The sequence below is a fragment of the Aphis gossypii genome, chromosome 1 (assembly GCF_020184175.1).
Source record: "Aphis gossypii isolate Hap1 chromosome 1, ASM2018417v2, whole genome shotgun sequence".
Lineage (NCBI taxonomy): Eukaryota > Metazoa > Arthropoda > Insecta > Hemiptera > Aphididae > Aphis > Aphis gossypii.
This window is the reverse complement of record NC_065530.1, coordinates 85,821,640-85,842,490: the sequence shown is the minus strand read 5'-3', so window position 1 is coordinate 85,842,490 and position 20,851 is coordinate 85,821,640. Positions and strand designations below refer to the sequence as shown.

Sequence of the window (20,851 nt, the reverse complement as noted above, 5' to 3'; positions counted from 1 at the left end):
TAATTATTACTGACATTTATCGATAGACGGACGCTAATTTTCTCTTGCATTAACACATATACTATGTATATATTAAACATATATTTTGTTCTCTTCTGCTTAGACTATTAATATACCTACATACATATTATCTTCATTCTTTTATTATTATTTTGTTACTTACCGTGTTAAAATATTATATAGTTTTTAGCGTGTTTAGAATTAAAAATAACACAAAAGACTGACATGTTTTTATTTGATTTAATTTTTTGTGTAAATACATTTGAAGTCTCTAGATTGGTTTATAGTTGTCCCATATGGTATTTCTTGCATGGTTATCACTTATCAAATTTGACTGCGGATAATATTTTACTCAGATTTATTTTTGTTTCCTACATCATATTATATCATATGCATACCTATCAAATTAATATTCCAATATGTATCTATTATTACTAGCATTACGTGTATACTGTATACCTATCATAATATTTTTATAAATATAATATACTGCAATATTTTAATCGGTATATACTATGATTTAATATAACGTCGTCGAATATTATACTTATCGTTACGAACACTATATGTTTTAAATATTAAATATATATATAGTCGTTTCAACTTATGCATTATTCAAAAACGTTTAATACATGTACGCATTCAGCCTTTTGGCAAGAGCAATTTTTCTCTGTACATATTTAATGTATATCGTAAAAGGTCACTATGACTAAAGCTATATAGGTTTTCATTTCACATGGGACAAAAGAAAGACCACTTGAAATTGAGCCTTTACTTTCATATACATATTATAGGTAATATATATATATGTACTCGTTTACATTAAGGACTAGCTATAGTCATTAAAAAAAAATGTTACCGATAAATATGAACCTCGTTTACAAAATACCACTCCTTTTTCACAAGTGCATATGACGCTATTAATTATTTATCAGTCTAGTTTACACATAATTTTCTCATACAGAAATGCAATCTCTTGCATATTATTTTCTCTGTTTGATCAACAGATCCTGTATTTTACTATGAATAAGTGTGGTTTTTTTCTTGGTGTTATGGCTCAATAGAGCGGTAAATTAATGTTCATCTTGGACGAGCTAAAGAGACTAAAGGATCTTCTTCAGATAAACAATTTGCAAAAAAAAAAAATAACTGCAAAGGAATGGTTGATATGTAATAAATAAATAAATAAAAACCCCATAAACTGAAATTGATACCGTTTTATAATGGCTTGGATTAGGTAGACACGCACTCATATACCCATATATTATACGACGATATAAGTAAAAAAAAAAGAAGAAAAAAAATATGAAATAATGTAACGCATATGACCTACGGAAATGCTATTCATATATTATGTTGGTCGAGTGTTTAACATTTCTAAAATTTCAAGTGTTGTATAGCTATATACTTCACGCTTATTACAAACATTTAAGATAATATAACATTTATGGTAGATATTGAAATAGAATTAACCCTACAAACGTGTACTATAAAGTCAACTGGCTATATGTTTTTTATCAAAGTTAACAAACTTCATCTCAAATTATTAAATAACATAATATGAAATATCAAAAATAAACGTATGAAATTACTTGATAAGAATAAAAAAAAAATCAATTAAAAACTAATCTTTACTAATAGAAATAAAATTATTATGTCATCATGTGAAGTGCAGACGAGTGTACGTTGTCTAGTTATTGCGTATTTGTGTGCAGTAGTATATAAATATGACTGTACAGTGTACACTGTGTAAGTTATTATTACCTATTACAATATTCAATTTAAAATTATTTTCAAGTAGTTGTATTATCGCACACTCACACATACATTATAATAACGATAATTCATTATTATAACACAGGCTTATACGTATATAAATAATTCTGATGTTTTTTTTTTTATTATTATTATGGAATACAAAAATTATAATATATTAGTTTTTTGAAAAGGCCACAAACACAGCCTTTATCGTTAATATATACCTGTATTTGTACGTATTATTCATATTATTTTTGTTATAATATATAGACAACTGCGGGTGCAGTATTGTGTGCGCCGCACCGCATAGAATTTATGTCTCGGTGTATTTCTCGCTAAAACAACGTTGTGTGAGGGAGGGGGGTTGTCGAAGTAGTAGTTTGTGTATACCAACAAACGACTGACAATATACATATTATATACGTATATATATATATAATTAATGTGTATATATATATTCATGTACACAATGACATCCGTGGGCCTTAGCTGTCCGTCGGGCCGTTAATCAATTCGCAACTTTTAACCCGCTGCAGATTTATTACACCCGCCCAATTCATTCGCTGCCTCGCGTTAAACGGATACGCCACTGCCGTTATGTACACTGCACTGTCACAAACACCCCCCTTCCCCTAGGGGGTCAAGTATTATTTGATTTCGACGAGCATGATGTTAACTCTGGTTAATCCCCGGACGTATAACCCTTCCTCAGATACATTCAAAGGTCGAAGGTGGATCCTCATCCTTTTACTTCTAGTTTAACGGGGCGTAGATAATATATAAGGTCGCAGGGCGTAAAGGCGTTTTTGATAAATCTCGTATACATTAATAAAATAAAATATAATGCTGCAAGTATTTGAAATGCTCGTTAAAGGTTAACTATGCGTATTTACTTTGATCTCAGTGACTAAATCTTACTGAATAAAAGACAAGGAAAGATGCGAAATAAGATACGTTTTCGACAATTCTAATTTTTATGTTTAATAATATAATGTTTTATAATTCATGCCATTTTACTAGGGCACTAAAATAATATCGAGATCAATGCACTCGCGGTGGCTATGGCTTTTATACATCACCGCCCGTCAACGGTATTTTCTTCTCTCGCGACCATAGTCATAATTTGTTAATACAATGATATATATTTATATATAATAATCGTAAGCGCCGTTTAGTGTTTTTATTATTATTATTATTTTTAATAGCCCGCCATTGCCGCGGATTTCGTCGTAAACAGCAGAGTTCTATTTTTATAAAACGACCGGTACTACACGCGTCGTAGACCGCGAACGTGAATATATAGGTTACCTCCTAATAAAGGTTTTTGATAAACGTCACCAAAAAAATGGAGCCACCTCCACGCGTCTTTCGCTGCCGAACCCCACCCTACCATTATCATTAAAAAACAGTAATCGTGTGTGGTAAATCAACAACATACACCATTATGTTTGACCGTGCGCGATGACTATATGTACGTATTTGATATTTATTATAACACATATATGTACGCCGTTTGTGCGTTTGGTAGTTGTTGTTTTGGACAGGAAATAACGCCGAACCACTCCGTTCAATATATATTATATATATATATATGCGTAAATTATACGATTTCGGGGTTTGTCTGCAATATATAGCCTCTTTTCCCCTTTTTATGGCGACGAAATAGCATATATAAAGTGTATAATATATTATAATATGTAATTTACGTAGGTGTGTACTGTGAATGTGTGTGTATCGCTATTCGCTTAGTATAACCATCTCTCGTTCAATACCACCCTTCGGTCGTCTCCACTACAGCTATAGTATAGTTAATTTCGGTATCCAAAATTGTCACGGTGCTCACAATATTTTAGAGTTACGTCACCTAATACAATAGGTTTAGATGGCGATATTAATTGTTGTTCGTGCCATGATGCACGTCGCAATAACTGAGTTTTTACTAATTGGGCACAAGACCGCGGTATGTTGAAGTTCGTTTCACAGGGTGCATAATATTGCGTAATACTTATTAGGTGTATCCGTCATTATTACTGATTTTATAAGTTTAGGCGTATTTATAAAAATCCATTTAGTTAAAAAATATTGTAAATTAAAGTAAGGGTTTTGACGTCATCACGACATTCGCACAATATTGATTTTTTCGTACAATCATTGAAACGTATAATAAAAAATTAAATAATTACTACAGTATCTATTATATACTATAATCATATAATGTTTATTATACGAACGTGGACATGTGTCCCATAATAATTGATAATTAATTTCTCAACGTTTCTCAGAAATGTTTCTACATTGATTCAAGTTTTATACCTTGAGCTATTCGTATCTACCGTTGATTATTAATGTCTAATATTTTTTAATCGACAGTAAAAAAAAAAAATAAATAATAAAATAAATGACTATCATTGGTTGGTTTTGTTACGATTGACTGAATCCTATGACACTATAATATTAAGTGTATAAATACTAATAATAGACAAGCAATTTATTAGGATTGATATATCATATGTGAATTTTATAAGTTATATTTTTAACTTAATATAATAGCTTATAATAAAACTTTAGTAGAAAGCTAAAAAAAACATACTTGTAATTCTGTTAAGTCATTTTTTAAATATATTTTTTAAATCGATTCAGTTTATATAAGTCTTAAGTATTTTCATTTAGTAAACTTTCTAAGCTACTCTAAAGCACGTTCTGTTAGTGCCCGCCAAGTATATACGTTTTGATTTTAACTCGCCAATAAAGTTTTACTGTTGTACAAAAAGAAAAGAACAAAAACATTATAATCGTCATTGTAATAACATAAACAATACTGAAATTACCCCGAATAACTATAAAAACATGTGTTACCATCATTAAAAACTAAAATGTATGATACAATTCTATGCAGATGGGGCAGATGCCGTATGCATAATGGTTATCACCGTTAAGAATTATTGACAATTAAAATTATAAAACAGTCAATAAGTAATAAATATAGCGTAGCTTCCTTTATTTTTATTACTTAAATAAATAAAAAAAAAAAAGTTTTATTTTCTAAACATACAAAAAAATAAACCAAATACAATAATTATTAATTACCTGTAACAATGAAAATTTGATCAATTATCGTTATTAATATTCGATTGTATACGGTTGAGTTTTAAAAAGATAAATATGTTATCATTTTTTCATAACGTAATTAATTATTTTTTCATGCATCAAGAAACTTAACCATGTTATCGATACTAATTTAAAAACCTTTATTTCCAAAAAAAAATTTGTAGGGACATATTCTATTTCTGCGTTATATTAAAAAATAGACAAACAACAACGGTAAAACAATAGTTGTTTTTATCCATAATAACGTAACAAGTTAATAGATATACCTACATAATTGTTAAACTTCAAAATCTTTTATTAAAAATAGCACCGAATTTTAGTACATTAGAACTTAGGAAAGGAATTTCGTCTCGATCTCACACGCACCTGTAGAGATTTTATTTGCAACCATAATCTAACTAACTAATCAAAATAAGCATGCTTATGTGCACCCTTTCACAATAATTTAATTTTTCCTATGAGACATAGCAGTGCCCAATCTCAGCAAACTATTTGTGTGTGTAACTTTATGATAGCATATAATAATATTACATCTAAAACTGATTACGTGATCATTTCTATGTATCGTGCACCAGTCGTGTTCAATCTCTACCGAGATCGCTCTCGGAGGCGGTTGCCCGTGCCAATATAAGGGTCTATGTACCGCTCGAGTACTTATATATGTATATAATATTATAGTTGTATATGATAATAACGTTTCTGAAGAATCTCCTCGGCATTCAACGGAGCAACTTGCAGGGTGTATTCATTATCTCCTATACAGGCACTCGACTCAATAATATATAGTCACAAAATTTTGTGCGTGCCGCTCGACTACGATGTATGTATATAATATAATATACTATATACTCGTATTATTATTAGTATGATAATATATATAATATATATATAAGACGTATCGCGTTACACTCCGATTCCTTTGGCAAGTTGTGACTCGGAGGGTAGTAGCTATAACGATATAGGATACTCAGGTAGGTGGAAAATTTGGCGGAAATCGCGGGGGTGAGGGGGACTGCTGTAGAGAGTGCGTATTATCTCTTGGCAAATTCACCGGCTGTATATACGTCTCAACGGAATATAATGGTGCAAAATTGCTGCGGTTGCATTTTATACGCGCACAATGCATCACGCGAATATTATTTTATGAACAGGGTTAGAAAAAATGATACGATGGGCGACATGGGGATGTAGTGGGGTCAAGTCTCGACTTGCGTGTATATATAAATTGCATAGAATGAAAACTTTCCAGTTGGATACGCCTGCCCTCGGTTGGTACTCAGTATATATTCAAGTATATATTATACATACATTCTAATCCTTCGCTAGCGTCAGTGTGCGGCGAATAATATTATGCATGTGCGCGTGTAATATATAAAAGCGCTTTTATTAATCCTTTTCCGCAACGAGAAACCGGAGCCAAAAAATGTGCCTGTCTCGTTTTATATGATATACCCAACCAGCAATACTCGTTGATTGTATATATATACTTGTTGTTATAGTATATGTGGGGTACCTGCAATGCACCAAAACGTTTTTCCGTGTAGACGCGAACGATCGGTCGCCCCACATTTTTCGTCCGAAGCCGTATCCCGGCCTACACGTAGTATGTAGACATGTAGTATTTCCGATCGCGCACGTGTGTCTATTTAACAACGATTTTGTACGATTTCCTAGACGTCGGAAGCGTTTCCGGACATCCTACGGGTTTCTCATGCGAGTCAAAGTAATACTCATATATATATATTAGCGTTGATATACGTGGTGGGTCAAAGCAGGAACGGATAATCCACTTTGGCGATAGATTTTCGACGATATACGAGTAGTAATATGTACCTCACCTCAATATATAATAGGTATATATTCTAGCTTAAAAGGATACAACAAGCCATATATAATATATAATATAAATTGTGCACTACGACAAACACACTTTTCTGCACAGACGACTACAACGACAACGCGTAAAGTATCAGGGCCGGAAGGAATACCTGCAGTGAATAGGCTGATAAAAACCGCTCCATGGTCTCTAGTGGGTAATGCTGTATATTGGGATTCCGAAGCTTGTCACATATTGCATCATTAATATATGTATATAAATAAATTTATGCATACGTGTGAGTGTGTGTGTACATCTAAAAGCTAAATCCCAAGTATATACAATGTTTGACAAGACTTTGTGTACTAGGTACCTATATAAGTATATATTATATATAAATTATAGTACTGCAGCCTGCTGTAGGTATGTTTTCGAAAGTCATACCGTATACATCGATTTCGAATGAAGAAAACAAAATAAATAATCATTTTAATATACTACGAAATAGAACAGATCGACTATTATATTATATACGACATACCTATATTATTTACTTTTCACGCACAGAGTTATTTTTTATTAGTCGGGTGTGAATAATATTTAGGGTTGTCAATACGTATAATATATATACTACATATAGAGGCAGTTAAAGTATAAATGGAAAAATACACATTAGGTAAAAAACATTTAAAATATCCACACATAACGCTTCGGTCTGTTGACAGTAAGCTCGATATGTGACTGAATTTATGAGGGTTAAACGTGGTTAATGGTACTTCGTCAATTTCCCCTTATAACGGCCCATGCCATATTTCATTACGATATTGACAAACAAACTTAACTCTCAAACTAAATCAATTATAATAAATAAATAAAAAGCGAATAAATTCATTCAAACAAGTCGTGTATGATAAAATATCACGTTCTTGTAATTTAAACACATCCAGTTATTCAGTAATATTTATTGTAATACAAACTTACTTTATTTTATAAAAAAGGTATATTATTATCTTTTTTTCTGAAGTACCTACCATGTAGATAATCTTTTTTTTAATAATTAATCATATAGTTCAACACAATAAATAATAATACACATGAATTATTATTATTTAATCTTACTGTCATATTATGTAGAGCTTGATAAACTTATTTGGAGGGGCTGAGCCCCGGCTCTATTTTTTCACAAGCTTTATTATTTACATAGATTTATAACCTAAATTAAATAAATTGGAATAACTGGTTTATAGAATAAATTTGATTATTAATTAATAAATATTATGAAAAATTATTAATATTTTACAAGTACTCACTGCTCATACAGAAATGGGTACAAAACGAATGTTGGTGAATGAGAAGCTAATTTTATATTTGGATTAACTTAGCCTCTACCAATGCTGTGAATTATATGAATTGTATGGTTTACACTGTGTATGTATCTTGTTATTGAATTGTAAATTAAAATACTTGGTAATTAAAATAAAAACATAAAATAACCTTTAATAAATTAATTTTTATTATATTAAATTTATAATTTGCCCATGTGCACCGAGTTGTCCATAGAAAATCAGCTTAAGCTAATGAGAGAAAAATGTTAAACTTTAATTCAATTAAAAATACATAGGTTAATTATTACGAAATACATAATGTATAAATGGCAAATAGTAATAATAATTAATAATATACGTATGTATAGCAGGTCCACCAACATTCAAAATAATTATATTATAATATTTTTATTTTACGATAATTAAATTATATACCTTTCACGTCTTTGACTTTAACGTACTAGTTAATTTAATCTATATTGTATTAAATGTTAACGTTAAGTATCAAAAAAGTAATTATTACTTAATATCAAGCCAGTATAAAATATCTTTTGAAAATTAAAACATTACTCTTTGCACGCTTGGTAAATGAGGTTATTCAAACTATAGTATTAAATAAAAGATTAAAATATTATGATTTATTACCCAATACAGGCTAAAAGTACTGCTTAAAGTATTATTACATTTTTAAATTTATGTGTTGAGTACAAAAATTATAGTCATAAATTATACCAAATTATTTTAAATGATAATATTGATAAAAAAAATAATAACTATAATATAAAATATATTAATAACACATAACTTGAAATTATGTGCATAAAAACATTATTCAGATACATTTATTATAGTATTTACAGAAATATAAATATACAGGTTAAGTACCTATATAGGTATCTATTAACCTAAAGAACTCTGACAATAATCTCTTATAAATGTAAGAAATCAATAGTAAATACAAAAATTTAAATTTTAAAGTGTGATATTTTGTAATTGATTTTCCAGTTGAGTTACGTTAAATTAAGTTTTAGAACCTTAACTTCATTTCCAGTATTTTCGTTTCCTCATTCATGAGGTATTCATTCCGTTTACTTGGTGAATGTTGTCGGAAAAAAGAGTATTTGCTAATTTTATATTTCACCCATGCGTTAAAATCGGAAATAGCCATTGTTTTATCTCGTTTATTTTACAGATTATCTCGGGAATGTGTAATGTACTACAATAACGTGATCAGAATTTCATATCAAAAAAATAGTGCGGATTACATTAAGATAATCTTAAGCAATCTTTCGGCCTATTTTTATGAAATACAGTTTTCGATTAAGCTGTGTACAAACACAAAAGGTTCAAAATAAAAAATATTTTACGAATCATACATTTTTTTCCTATTCAAATTTAGCGTAATCTTCTGAGTATTTTAAGCTCGGAGGATACTGCTTATAATGCACATTCGGACACCGTAGGATTACATTTTGTGCGTATATATTATATAGCAGATATACCTATGTATAATATATTCGTTAATCCGTATACGTCACAGACTGGTTATTTTTATTTTTTCGACAACTTTCGTTTTACCCTAGAAAATTACGAGATTTTATATTTAACAAACCGTCTCTCCGTATTTTTGAATGAAATTCTCGGCAATATTATATGATAATAATAATAATACTATAAAAGTTTTAGGTATGCAGAAAATAATTGTAATAGCTATTCGCATCCACCACAAATAAATTACAGTAAATCGATACTATAAATGTACGCTGCAAAGGTTCGACGTTTAGGTATTATAGTGTATAATAAAGTTATAGACCTCTATTTAATAATATATAGTCGGTCAAATACTCAAATCCGTATATAGTTTTAGTTATGTGAGGGTGTAGTTTTTCGTTTTTTATTTTCGGTTATGTGAGCGTTGATTCCAAACGTGTTGTTACCTAGAGGTACTTATAATATTATACAATGGCTAATTTATTTTTATTATAATGTGTCGAACTACAGGTATATTGGTTTTAATAATATTATCAGACTATACTGCAGTAGTAGCTATATATAGCGTGGTTTGACGCAAATCTTTACACTGTGTAAATATACTTACACGCACCGCAATTAATCCCTATGTAAACATTATAAGTTATAACCTTTTTTATTTGATTTTTGATTTATTTATTATATTATATTTTTATTTTTTTTACACACGTGGTTTTCGAGTGCCATCGACCCCTATTCATATTATATTATCGTGTATCGATCGGTCGGCTAGGGATGCCGTCTACGTAACATATCTATGTGTATATATTATAATACCTACGCAAGCCGCAAGCTACGCAGTAGCAATAATATCATAATAATCGTCATTTCAGCCGAACAGTGTGCGATGAGTTCAACCGAAAAACACGTGTACGGCGGCGGCGCGACTGGGCGTAAGAGTGTGTGCGTCGCATATAGACTCGAACAACACAAATACGCACCTCCGATTTAAATTTTTATCTTTAGAATATGATACACATTTTTAGATATATTAATAATAATACAACGCCATCGACGGCTGCCTGTTTCTGTTGTAGTAATGTAGTATACATAACACTATATGTGATTCATGATTATAATATATGTTCGCACGAGTGACTGCTACGATGAGTTGTGCCATTCAAACTCGAATAGAAGGCAGACTTGAGCCCGGTTACCTACTGTAGATCACGACGATTCACTTTTGACGAGTAAAATTATAATATAATATTATACTATAAGCACCGAATTCTTCGACAGCGTTTATAACATAATATTTTTATTACGATTGACCTTTATTTATTTAGATATCGGTCAGTCGACCGGTTGGGTGGGAGGACCCGCGGAAATCATAATGCGTACGATTCAAATGTTTTTAAAAGTTATTATCGCTCATTATTTATTATTGATTGTAAATTATGCGGTTAGTAACGAATAAATAGCAATTCATTTTCGTTAATGGAAAATTGGCCTGCTAAACATTTTTACCGCGCCTGGCATGAGACTTGACGCATGCCTAAGTTGTATTATATAACTGTGTAAATATAATATATATTATGTGCATTATCGTAATTTTATTGCTACAATAGTATATATAATATATTTATGTGTAATGTGTATAGTGTACCTGTGTACTGCTACTGCTGTCGGTGTGTTACGCATTGATAAAATTCGCCTGTGCACGCTATTATAAATTTGACCCTATATATAGATTTCGTGCCAGACCCGACGCGTCACGGGCACCATGTTGTTGTATCATTATTGTCATTGTTGTTGTTGTTGTTATTATTATTATTATTGAATATTTTCCACATAAGAACAATAAGTCCAAATTACGATGTCTGCGGTTTGTTTTGTTTGATTTTTGTTATCGATAAAACTATGGTGTTTGTCAAAAAGGATAAAAATTAAAACCCCGCAGTTCATCCGTTGCCCTAACATATTATAATATGTAAGTACGTGAATATCAACAGTGCGTATATAAAGCTGTATCGTACTTAAATACATACATATAGATTATCAACGTCGTAGGCACTTCAGCAAAGTCTATTATTACTGAATAGTAGGTACTCATACTCTATAATGTACACAGAATTTTTTCCGTTTTGTTGAGTGTTCTATAATACATATCAGCATAATATATCCTCCCATTATCCTTATAAGCTATAATATATACATACTCTCTGACAGTTTTTACCACTTCCACAAAATATTAACATCTGCTCCTATGCACATCATAAAACCAACTACTCGCAGTAGGTATATATTTTTAGGTACTAACCGTACTACAGACGAATATTTGTTGATTGTAAAGTGCGTGTAAGAATTAGATTTATTGCAGGAGACTATATAATATTATGCGTACCAAAACTCAACTCACGTCCGACTTTTGTATAAGACCGTTGCTATGTGCAATAATTCGTTGTTGCGCAAAGAAAAAAAACACACAGGAAGTGCAGTTGAGTCTACCGATTATTTATGCTCTGCTTGTATAGGATTCTTCGAAACACATTTTTTAAAGATTGAAAAAAAAATGATTAAATTAAAGAGAAAAAAATAGCAAATTACAAATTGTCATTTGGTAGGTATAATTACAAAAAAGTAATACAAATTCTATTTAAAAGTATCTATGTTATAAAGTACATACATATATATTATCTGTTCGTATTTTACGCTTTAGGATTACACGCGGTCTGCTGCATCGTTCAGATCGTCCAAAAGCTATGTATGATGCAATTTAATCCTGATAAAAATAATAATAAAAAATATATATTTAAATTAACTACAAAAGCCCCGTTTAAATAACATATAATATAATGTTATATTGCATAATATGCAATTAAATTAATCGCCTTTATTTGTTTTGATCGTATATACACACTAATAATTCGATTGCAGTGTGCAATAATGTTTGTGTGTGTGTGTGTGTGGTTTTCGTTTGGCGTTTTTCTGGTTAATCTTTACGGTTATTGTATATGTGTTTCGTAGACGTTTAAAATGCCGCAAATATAATTAAGTGTATACCGCATAAAATCCACGCCAGCTCTAGTAATCCTCTCGCCGGAAAAACCGTTCGAAATCCCCCTCCTATCTCTCGCCGTTATACAGCAGCCAAGAACAACGCAATAAGTTACTGTAATTTACTGACGTATATATACACACATAGGTCCGTTGAAATCCTCCTCTGAAATAAATCGAAATCGTCGTACCGCAATACCGCGATATTTTTTTGGCCTCGCCATTCGGATAAATAATTCTTAACGCGCCTACGGGGAATTTAGCGGCGTCTAAAAAGCGAAAAAAAAAATGAAACATAAATAGGATTCAAAGGCAATTTACTTAATGGGATGCCGTGGCCACCGACATCATATAACTAAAATTTATAAATATTATAATAATTGAGTATATATTTTTATGTCGACGGGAGCAGTAAAACACCACCACACACGTACCCAGCCCGTTCGGTTTTTCCCGCCACAACTGCGGCTTCTCTCGCCAAAGAGGTTCGATTCCGCGTTCGTCGCGGGTCCATCGTCTGCGGTCTTTGTCACCGTCGTCTTCAACAGTCCGTCCCATCGACATTCCACCGCCGCGCCACACTTGCGCAGTGCGCACCGACTGTTCGACAATAATAATTAATAGTATAATAATATCGTTTTGACGTTTTCGTCGTTATTTCGTTTCTATATAAAATAATATTATTATTATCTCGCCGCAGTCGTCGTCGTCGTCGTTTTCTTTTCGAACGATCGTCCAACTACCCTTAGTCCTCACGAGCTTGATTGATTGTTTACCGTTCGATGTTCGAAAAAATGTGAGTATCTTACACCTATACGACGTACCAATAATAATAATATAGTATTATAATTCGTGACAGAAAATACAACTAATATTTTATGTAGAATTAATTTACGACAGTAATAATTGAGCGTTTATTTTTCGTACGATTTTGTACCGTTTTTATTGTAATATTTTAACGAAAAGTAACAGTCGCCTAGGCGGTGTATCGCGTGTACGTATATTTTACGTATACGTTTTCGCCGCATCTGTAAACACGGTCGCTACGACGTTTTCGGCACGTTTTCAATTAATGTAAAGTAGGTACATCACCGTACAAATGTCCTATTCACCGGGACTACATTATACGGTTTAAGTGCAAAACTCAGATTACGTAATATTACAAAAAATAAATAAAAAAAAAAACCGACTGTTTGAACAATTTACAATTTGCGATTTTATCGGGCACTCGGTGTAAATTAATATTTTAGGTATGTATACCAAGCGCGAAACGAATAATGTCATGCGTGATATATGTTTAATATTATGTACGCGTGTTCTAAACTTGTAAACAATCAGCCGTATTGTCGTTTTATCAACAAGACGATTTTTCGTTTACTAATTTTTTTAATGCTTTTGAATCGTGTAATTATAACAAGGCGTTAAAAAAATTAATTATAACTACGTTTAGGGATATGCATTAAACGTTTACCCCGTATTTACAATAGAATATTATAAACTTTTAAATTTTTATCTCGTGAAACGCCGTTCGTACAACGTATAATTTTATTTGGTTAAATAAACGCAAACTGAAACGATTAGTAAGCCGTGCGTGTTGTTCGCAATTTTAAACGGCAAAGTACATAATATTATTATTGTGGTTGTCGTCCCGACTACCCGGTATTAATTTTTATTCCAGTGATGACCCAGCGCAGTAGTCTACCATAATTATACCTGATAGTAAGGTAACTAAGTTATTTTTTTTTATTTCGTACTCGAGCGTTTTGTCTCATTTTACGACCATGGTGGCGACGAGAGGCACGCGAAAAAGGGACTATGTAAGAAAAAAAACCATAATAATATACAACGCGTTATTGTCTGTTCTTCTTATCTGGGTTTTTCGTTTTTATAACCGCGCCACAGTGTATTATGTACAACTGCAAAAACAATAATATGTATCGTCTTCAGTCCGACCCGGTCGTCGGGGGATCTTTGTTTTCTTCACGATTTCTAAAACCGTAACTGGCGCACGCACTCGATTCTCTTAATTCTCATTGCGTGCGATAATGTCCACTCGTACACGTCGTCCATAACTACTGTTGTTAAGTATTATTATATTATAATCAGAAGATAGTCGTCGATAATAACTCCGATCGTCGTCGACGGGCTTTTTGCCGGAGACGACAAGATTGCCTGAAGCACTCGTGACTACGTCAGCAACTATTTTTCAATGAGCTTTGTTTTATTCGCACCCGTTCTCTTCAATGACGACAGTAGTGTCTCCTTGTCGCCCGTTGTTCTAAAGCTGCTGCGCACACTTCCCAAACGTTTTTTATTCCACGCCATCCCCGTTTTCTCGCGACCCGAGTTCATATCGCCTTGACATGGATATGGGTGAGGTGGCACGCGTACCTCGTCTATAGTAGTATAACTTCCACTCGACGTTTTTAATAAAATAAAAGCACGGCCGAGTGTTTCAGAAAACAAAAAATACATATTTTTATGCTATACGCAGCCGTATCGTGCGTATTCTCTCTAATAAGTAAAGCTACTTACACCGCAAATATCGGTACATTCTTATTAATTATGTACGATGGTGATATAATATTGATGAATGCGGTAAACTGACGAATAAATGTGCAAATTTGATCGCCTCGTGTTAAAGTTCGTAAGCTCCGCCTACTACCCCTATTCACCCGACCGTATCTACCCGACCCTTCCAAAACACGGTGGAAACGTGCACTCACTGCCGTCACTGCGGAATACGACGCAGCACGCCACCAATCAACTGGGAGACGTAGACGACCCCGTGATCGTTGCGTGGGTTGAGCACGTGCCGCTGACGTCGATTCTGGACAGATTTCGTAAAACATAATTACGTCTCTGCAGGTCACCTTTGGCTTTGGAAATGTTTGTACTTAGCCGTCTGGTCTGCGATGGTTGTTGGAATAGAGTAGGATTATTTGCCGGGATTTATTACCAATATTTGGCATATTACACATGACTTGTATCGAGTCCTGATCTATGTTTTACAATTATAATTGACCTGCAATTATTTAACTATATATATTTCTGTACGCTACGTCAAAACGATACCAACGCGTAGAAACATGCAGCATTGTACCTATATTAACTGTCTCCAGAATCTATATAGACCAATTGAATGCGCGACGTATAACATCGGTTATTACGCAATTTCTACACTACTTAATTTTTACATTACTTAGGTAAGATTTTAATTAATAGTAGTTATACCAAAAGTATTATTTTGAAAGTTCATATTTTAGTTAACAAATATACAAATACTTTTGTTTTCTCGTGTTAAAAATAACTTATTCATGTAAAAAAGCCTATGTCACTTTTAAATCTTAACACTATACTATATACGTGGCCAAGTATTTCTGACATTTGAAGGTTAAAAACAATTTTACCTTTTCAATTTAACTTGAAAGGGATACTTCATAGATATAATTTTAACGTGTATTATACACTTTTGTTGGGAAATAATATATACTATAGCAGTCGTCGCAGCTTTAGATTCCGCCATTTCGTGATAAAATATTATTTTCTTCTGTTTGTATATAACTATTATATACAACCGTTAAATAAAACTCGATGGGTTCAAAAACATTTTATAAATATTACTACATCTTACAACAATGACAAAATTAAAACATTTTTCAAACACTCCCTTTTTAGAATATTAAAAAATTCTATTTTCATTTAAATTGCATTCTAGCTTTCATCACTACAATGTACACCCTTAATATTTTATTTCTTATTATGTACATGCTAATGTGCGAAGTAATTTTCGTAACTATTATTTATAATAAATTGTAACTATTATAATAAAATATAATATGTTAACCCACCAAACGTAAATTTTTATAAATCTCAATTTGAACTGTTGTACTGAGTTTTTCAATAAAAAATAATTTCTATATGATTAAATAATTCAAATTAATAGTTATTTTCATTTTTTCACTTTTAATTTGACTAAGACATTCATGTTAACATTTATACACATATAAGTTTATTATATTAATTATTATATTGTATAAAAATATTTCAAGGATTTTAACACTTTTAGGAGTGTAACAGTTAATAAGAAATAATAATAATAATATTGTATTGTTGTTGTATGTAAAAAAACTAAACAATGCATTTTACTCAATAGAAATATGATAAATCGTCGTATTTTGATTTGAAAAAAAAACACTGACCAGTCTAAAACTGGTTCGTATATCTATCATCCTTCTGCTTTTAGTTTGTATTCGGTTTGAATTTTTTCTTCGATATATAATATATATATATATATTATATCGATGTACTATCTTGAATACAGAATGCATCCCCGCTCCTTCTCCCTCCTACTAACACTCTGTCAGCACTACATACTGAATAACATTTATCGATTTTAAAGTGTAAAAAATAAAATGTCATTTTTTTTTTTATCTTGGTTTCGTTTGATTTAAACGCAATCATTGACGTCTTGGGTTTGTTGTAACGTATTGAAGTATTAATAATTTTGAACTATATTTCCTTTTCAACGTCAAAATACGTTTGCCATTTCCGTTTCTTTTTCTCGGTCAAAGTGTTTTTATTTTGTTGTCGATTAAATTAAATTTTTTTAGCCTTTATAAAAATGGCTGTATAGAATTTTTTTCCATTCATTGCTCTACGTGACGAGTGACGACTAAGTTAATTGAAAACTGTACAGTTTGAACGTGACAAAAAGATAAGCAATAATTTTGTATTATATTTTATGTATATATTTTATAAAATAATTATGGAGTACGTTTTTGTAATAATTTATTAAATACGACGTGGTAATAAACTTAAAAAGGTTTGAATGGTCTGATCTGACGTGTCATCATGAATTTATTGATTTTCTTTCCACCCTCAAGTTGTATCATTGTAATCATGATAGGTAATTAATTCGTGAAGCACAATAGTATACTAGAGTCTATTAAGTTTAACATTGACTGACGGGTGATTAATACATTTTTGCTTTATTACAAAGTTGTATATATATATATATATGCTTTGGCCAAGTTCCGAATAGATGAATAATAGGGAAGGGGGCATTTAAGTAATAAATATAATATATCAAAATGATTAATGTACACCAAAAGAGTGTCTACAACTAAATGTTATCAATTTATGTTCTGCGTTTAAACGTGTAAAAGATAATAAACGGTATCGTGTATCCGCTCGACTCGCGTTGTAATAACGTCGTATAAGACATTTAAAAATAAAATCACGCGTCATATAGTTATAAATATTACCTCTGTAATTTATGTATGATCAACTAGAGTAATAATTATTTTTACATGAACTATGTGAAAAAAAAATAAAAATATAATATATTTCTTTCGGCTATAATAGATAAACACTTACTATATATTTAGTGTTATTCATTGTTTAAATTAAATTTTAATTGTTTGCATTAAATTAAATTTTCGTTCTTAATTTAACTTGCCAACGTAAATTACTTATAATTATTATTTTACTTCACTTCTATGCGTATTAAACAAATATATGTTATCGTTATGGTACAGTACTATTACTTTACAGTTCTTATTACTAGTCATAAATACGTTCAGATACACATTTTCGCTACATTGTTATTTAACATACACTAATTCATTATTTATACAGTTCTGCGATACGTTTACAGTTATATACATTTTATTAGAACATTTAATTGACCAACAATACTAAAAGTGAATTATTGTATGTGTTTTGTACCGTCATGTCGTATATGATGTTCATTCACGCACCACAATGTCATATAAATATTAAACAAACTGTTAAAATTTTATTTTTTAATATTTTACTGTTGGCAAATTATACACGGAATATGTAAAAGTATTAAATTTGATTTAACACTTATTTTATTATTCTATAAAACATAAAAATGTTTTAACGGCCTAAATAACAATGAAAACCTCCTGAAAATTAATGAATTTTTACTAATGTACCTATAGTTATACACTAATTAAAATTATTTTATATGATTACTCATTTAATTACAAAATAAAATTCTTCTTAACACAGGTGCTATTATAATTCAAGTGATTTTAAAAAGTAACATTTAGGTTGTAATAGTACATTATCTTGCACGTGAATTTGTAAAATGCATTTTGGATACCTAAATCTTAAACAAACACAATTACTATTTAATCAATATTTATGACAACTTTCTATGCTACATAATGTTGAGATGCAACTATATATTGTGTATAATACCTTTACAATATGCATACCTATCTACAATTGTTTAAATATTTATATAGCATTATTATTTACACATTGACACAAACTATATATGTTTGTGCTGTTAGTAGGTATAATTCACAAAACTTAATATATACAATATTACTTTATACTATTTCTTATTAGTGTTTTTACTAGAAAATTAATATTTTAAAATTACGATGCCTAAAGTTACTTAATTCTTAAAAAATAATACATGATTGAATAAAAGCCAACACAACTCTTTAATTGTAACAAACAACATAAGTTACAAGTTTTTAAATGTTTATTCCGAAGTAATTGCCAAGTTTTTTTTTTTGTTATATTCGAATTAGAACATTTAAAAATTATTCACAATATTATATCATTTTTATTTTCTAGCCATCTTATATCATAAAACCTCATAAAATGTATAAATATTATTATTCATCGATAATTTATGAACATTTCTAAATCAAAAATAATTGTGATGGATGAAATCTTTCATTAATTAATATTAGAATTATCTATAAAATATGCTTTAGTATATTTACAAGTTTGAGAACCAAATATAGTAAACTAAAGTTCGACTGATAAGCAAAAATATTAGGATCAGATGTTTCCAAAAATATTATATTTTATCTATAACGTATTAATTAATATATATCTAAATGAAAATATATTAATTGTGTATTGAGAAAATATAGTAAAATCCCATTTTAATGTAAAATAAAAATTATTTTATCAAAACAAAATACAAATATTTCACATATTAATAATAAAAAATAAACGAAGAAATTAAAAAAAAAAAATTGTTATTTATTTTCTTCTACTCTGAATTGCGTTGTTGCGATTATGGTGATGTTCGTATGGTATTTTTGGTAAACGTCATTGAGAGATGGATGACAGCTCCGAAAATGTCCCGCGACAGCAGTACAATTCGAATAAGTGACATTACTGCTGTGACAGGACAATATCGGAGTGTTATCCATTAAACGTTGTCATCGTCGTAAAAGTATTTCATAATTGTTGAGTATCTTCCGAGGCTTGCTACTCCGTGTATATTTTGCAGTCTGCAAAACCCTGCGGAACACACATTTACGATATTATTTCATTGTTATAAACGAATTATAGTTGGTTTTTTTTTTTTATTATAAATACATTATTATTATTATTATTTACGTATTAGAACAAAGTTTGTGTAGACTTACCATTTATGTTATTGTTGTTGTTGTTGTTGTTGTGACGTAGCTGTTGTTGATAATGATTATATGTCGCCGTAATATTGCTGTTTATTATCGCGTTCATCTTGCGTTGATAATTAATATTACGATCGCAATTCTTCACCTGTAGACCTACATAAAAAAATATATATATTATTATTAATAATAATCATAGACGCAAAACGAAAAAATAATATAATTCGCGCGTAACGGCCTAACTTCATATAATTTTTTTTTATATTTAACACGTTTTAACATTATTTTTTTTCAAATGTATAGTTTGGGAGTGGATCAAATGGCTACGTTGGCCGAACACGCGGCTGACTTTAGCGGCATGTTGGCCGCAAGTGGCATGGGCATGCCGCAGCCGATGACTGCCGCACCAGTGCCACTGGCCTTGCACCCTCACCACCAATCAGTGCGCGGCCCTTTGCCGGGCCTGGTAAAAATCGCTCAACCTCAACCGACGGCGGCAGCCAACAAGGCGGGTTCACCGCTACAAAACGGCAATCAGTCAGCTCAAGACGTCGCGGCCGTGGTAGCCGCACAACAGCAACAGCAACAACAACAGCAACAGCAACTACAGCAACAGCAACAGGCCATCATCAGCGGTGGCAAACAAAACGGCGCCGTGGCCGTCGAACAGATGGTTTCGGCGCCATCGCCCAGCGGCCGGTCGACACCGAACAGCAGCACCGAGGGCACGTCGGCCAAACTGTTCGTCGGTGGTCTCAGTTGGCAGACTTCGGCCGACAAGCTCAAACAATATTTTGGCATGTTTGGTGACGTGACCAATGTACTTATCATGAAGGACCCCATCACTCAGGTAAGAATCTCGACCGTCCATGGAGGCTTGTATATCTTTGTCTCGCGAATAA

The 20,851-nt window shown here is 31.3% G+C and overlaps 1 protein-coding gene and 2 long non-coding RNA genes across 5 annotated transcripts in view; 1 reads left to right on the top strand and 2 right to left on the bottom strand.

The window, feature by feature from the left end:
- Window positions 1-20,851, top strand: part of LOC114131951 (RNA-binding protein Musashi homolog 2) — a 60,065-nt gene that overhangs the window by 32,604 nt on the left and 6,610 nt on the right. For 2 of the 3 annotated variants that reach the window (XM_027997344.2, XM_027997412.2), the window contains one exon: window positions 20,253-20,799. In XM_027997344.2, the coding sequence (XP_027853145.1) occupies window positions 20,253-20,799 (547 nt within the window). Of the gene's footprint in view, window positions 1-13,106; window positions 13,331-20,252; window positions 20,800-20,851 lie in introns of those variants that run through there. The other variant, XM_050197724.1, reaches the window with a different exon arrangement.
- On the bottom strand, window positions 11,298-11,793 carry LOC126549164 (uncharacterized). The gene is made up of 3 exons (XR_007603338.1): window positions 11,697-11,793; window positions 11,526-11,633; window positions 11,298-11,395 (listed from the first exon to the last, which is right to left on the bottom strand). It is a non-coding gene; the product is annotated as an uncharacterized LOC126549164 (long non-coding RNA).
- On the bottom strand, window positions 19,433-20,254 carry LOC126549163 (uncharacterized). The gene is made up of 2 exons (XR_007603337.1): window positions 19,962-20,254; window positions 19,433-19,833 (listed from the first exon to the last, which is right to left on the bottom strand). It is a non-coding gene; the product is annotated as an uncharacterized LOC126549163 (long non-coding RNA).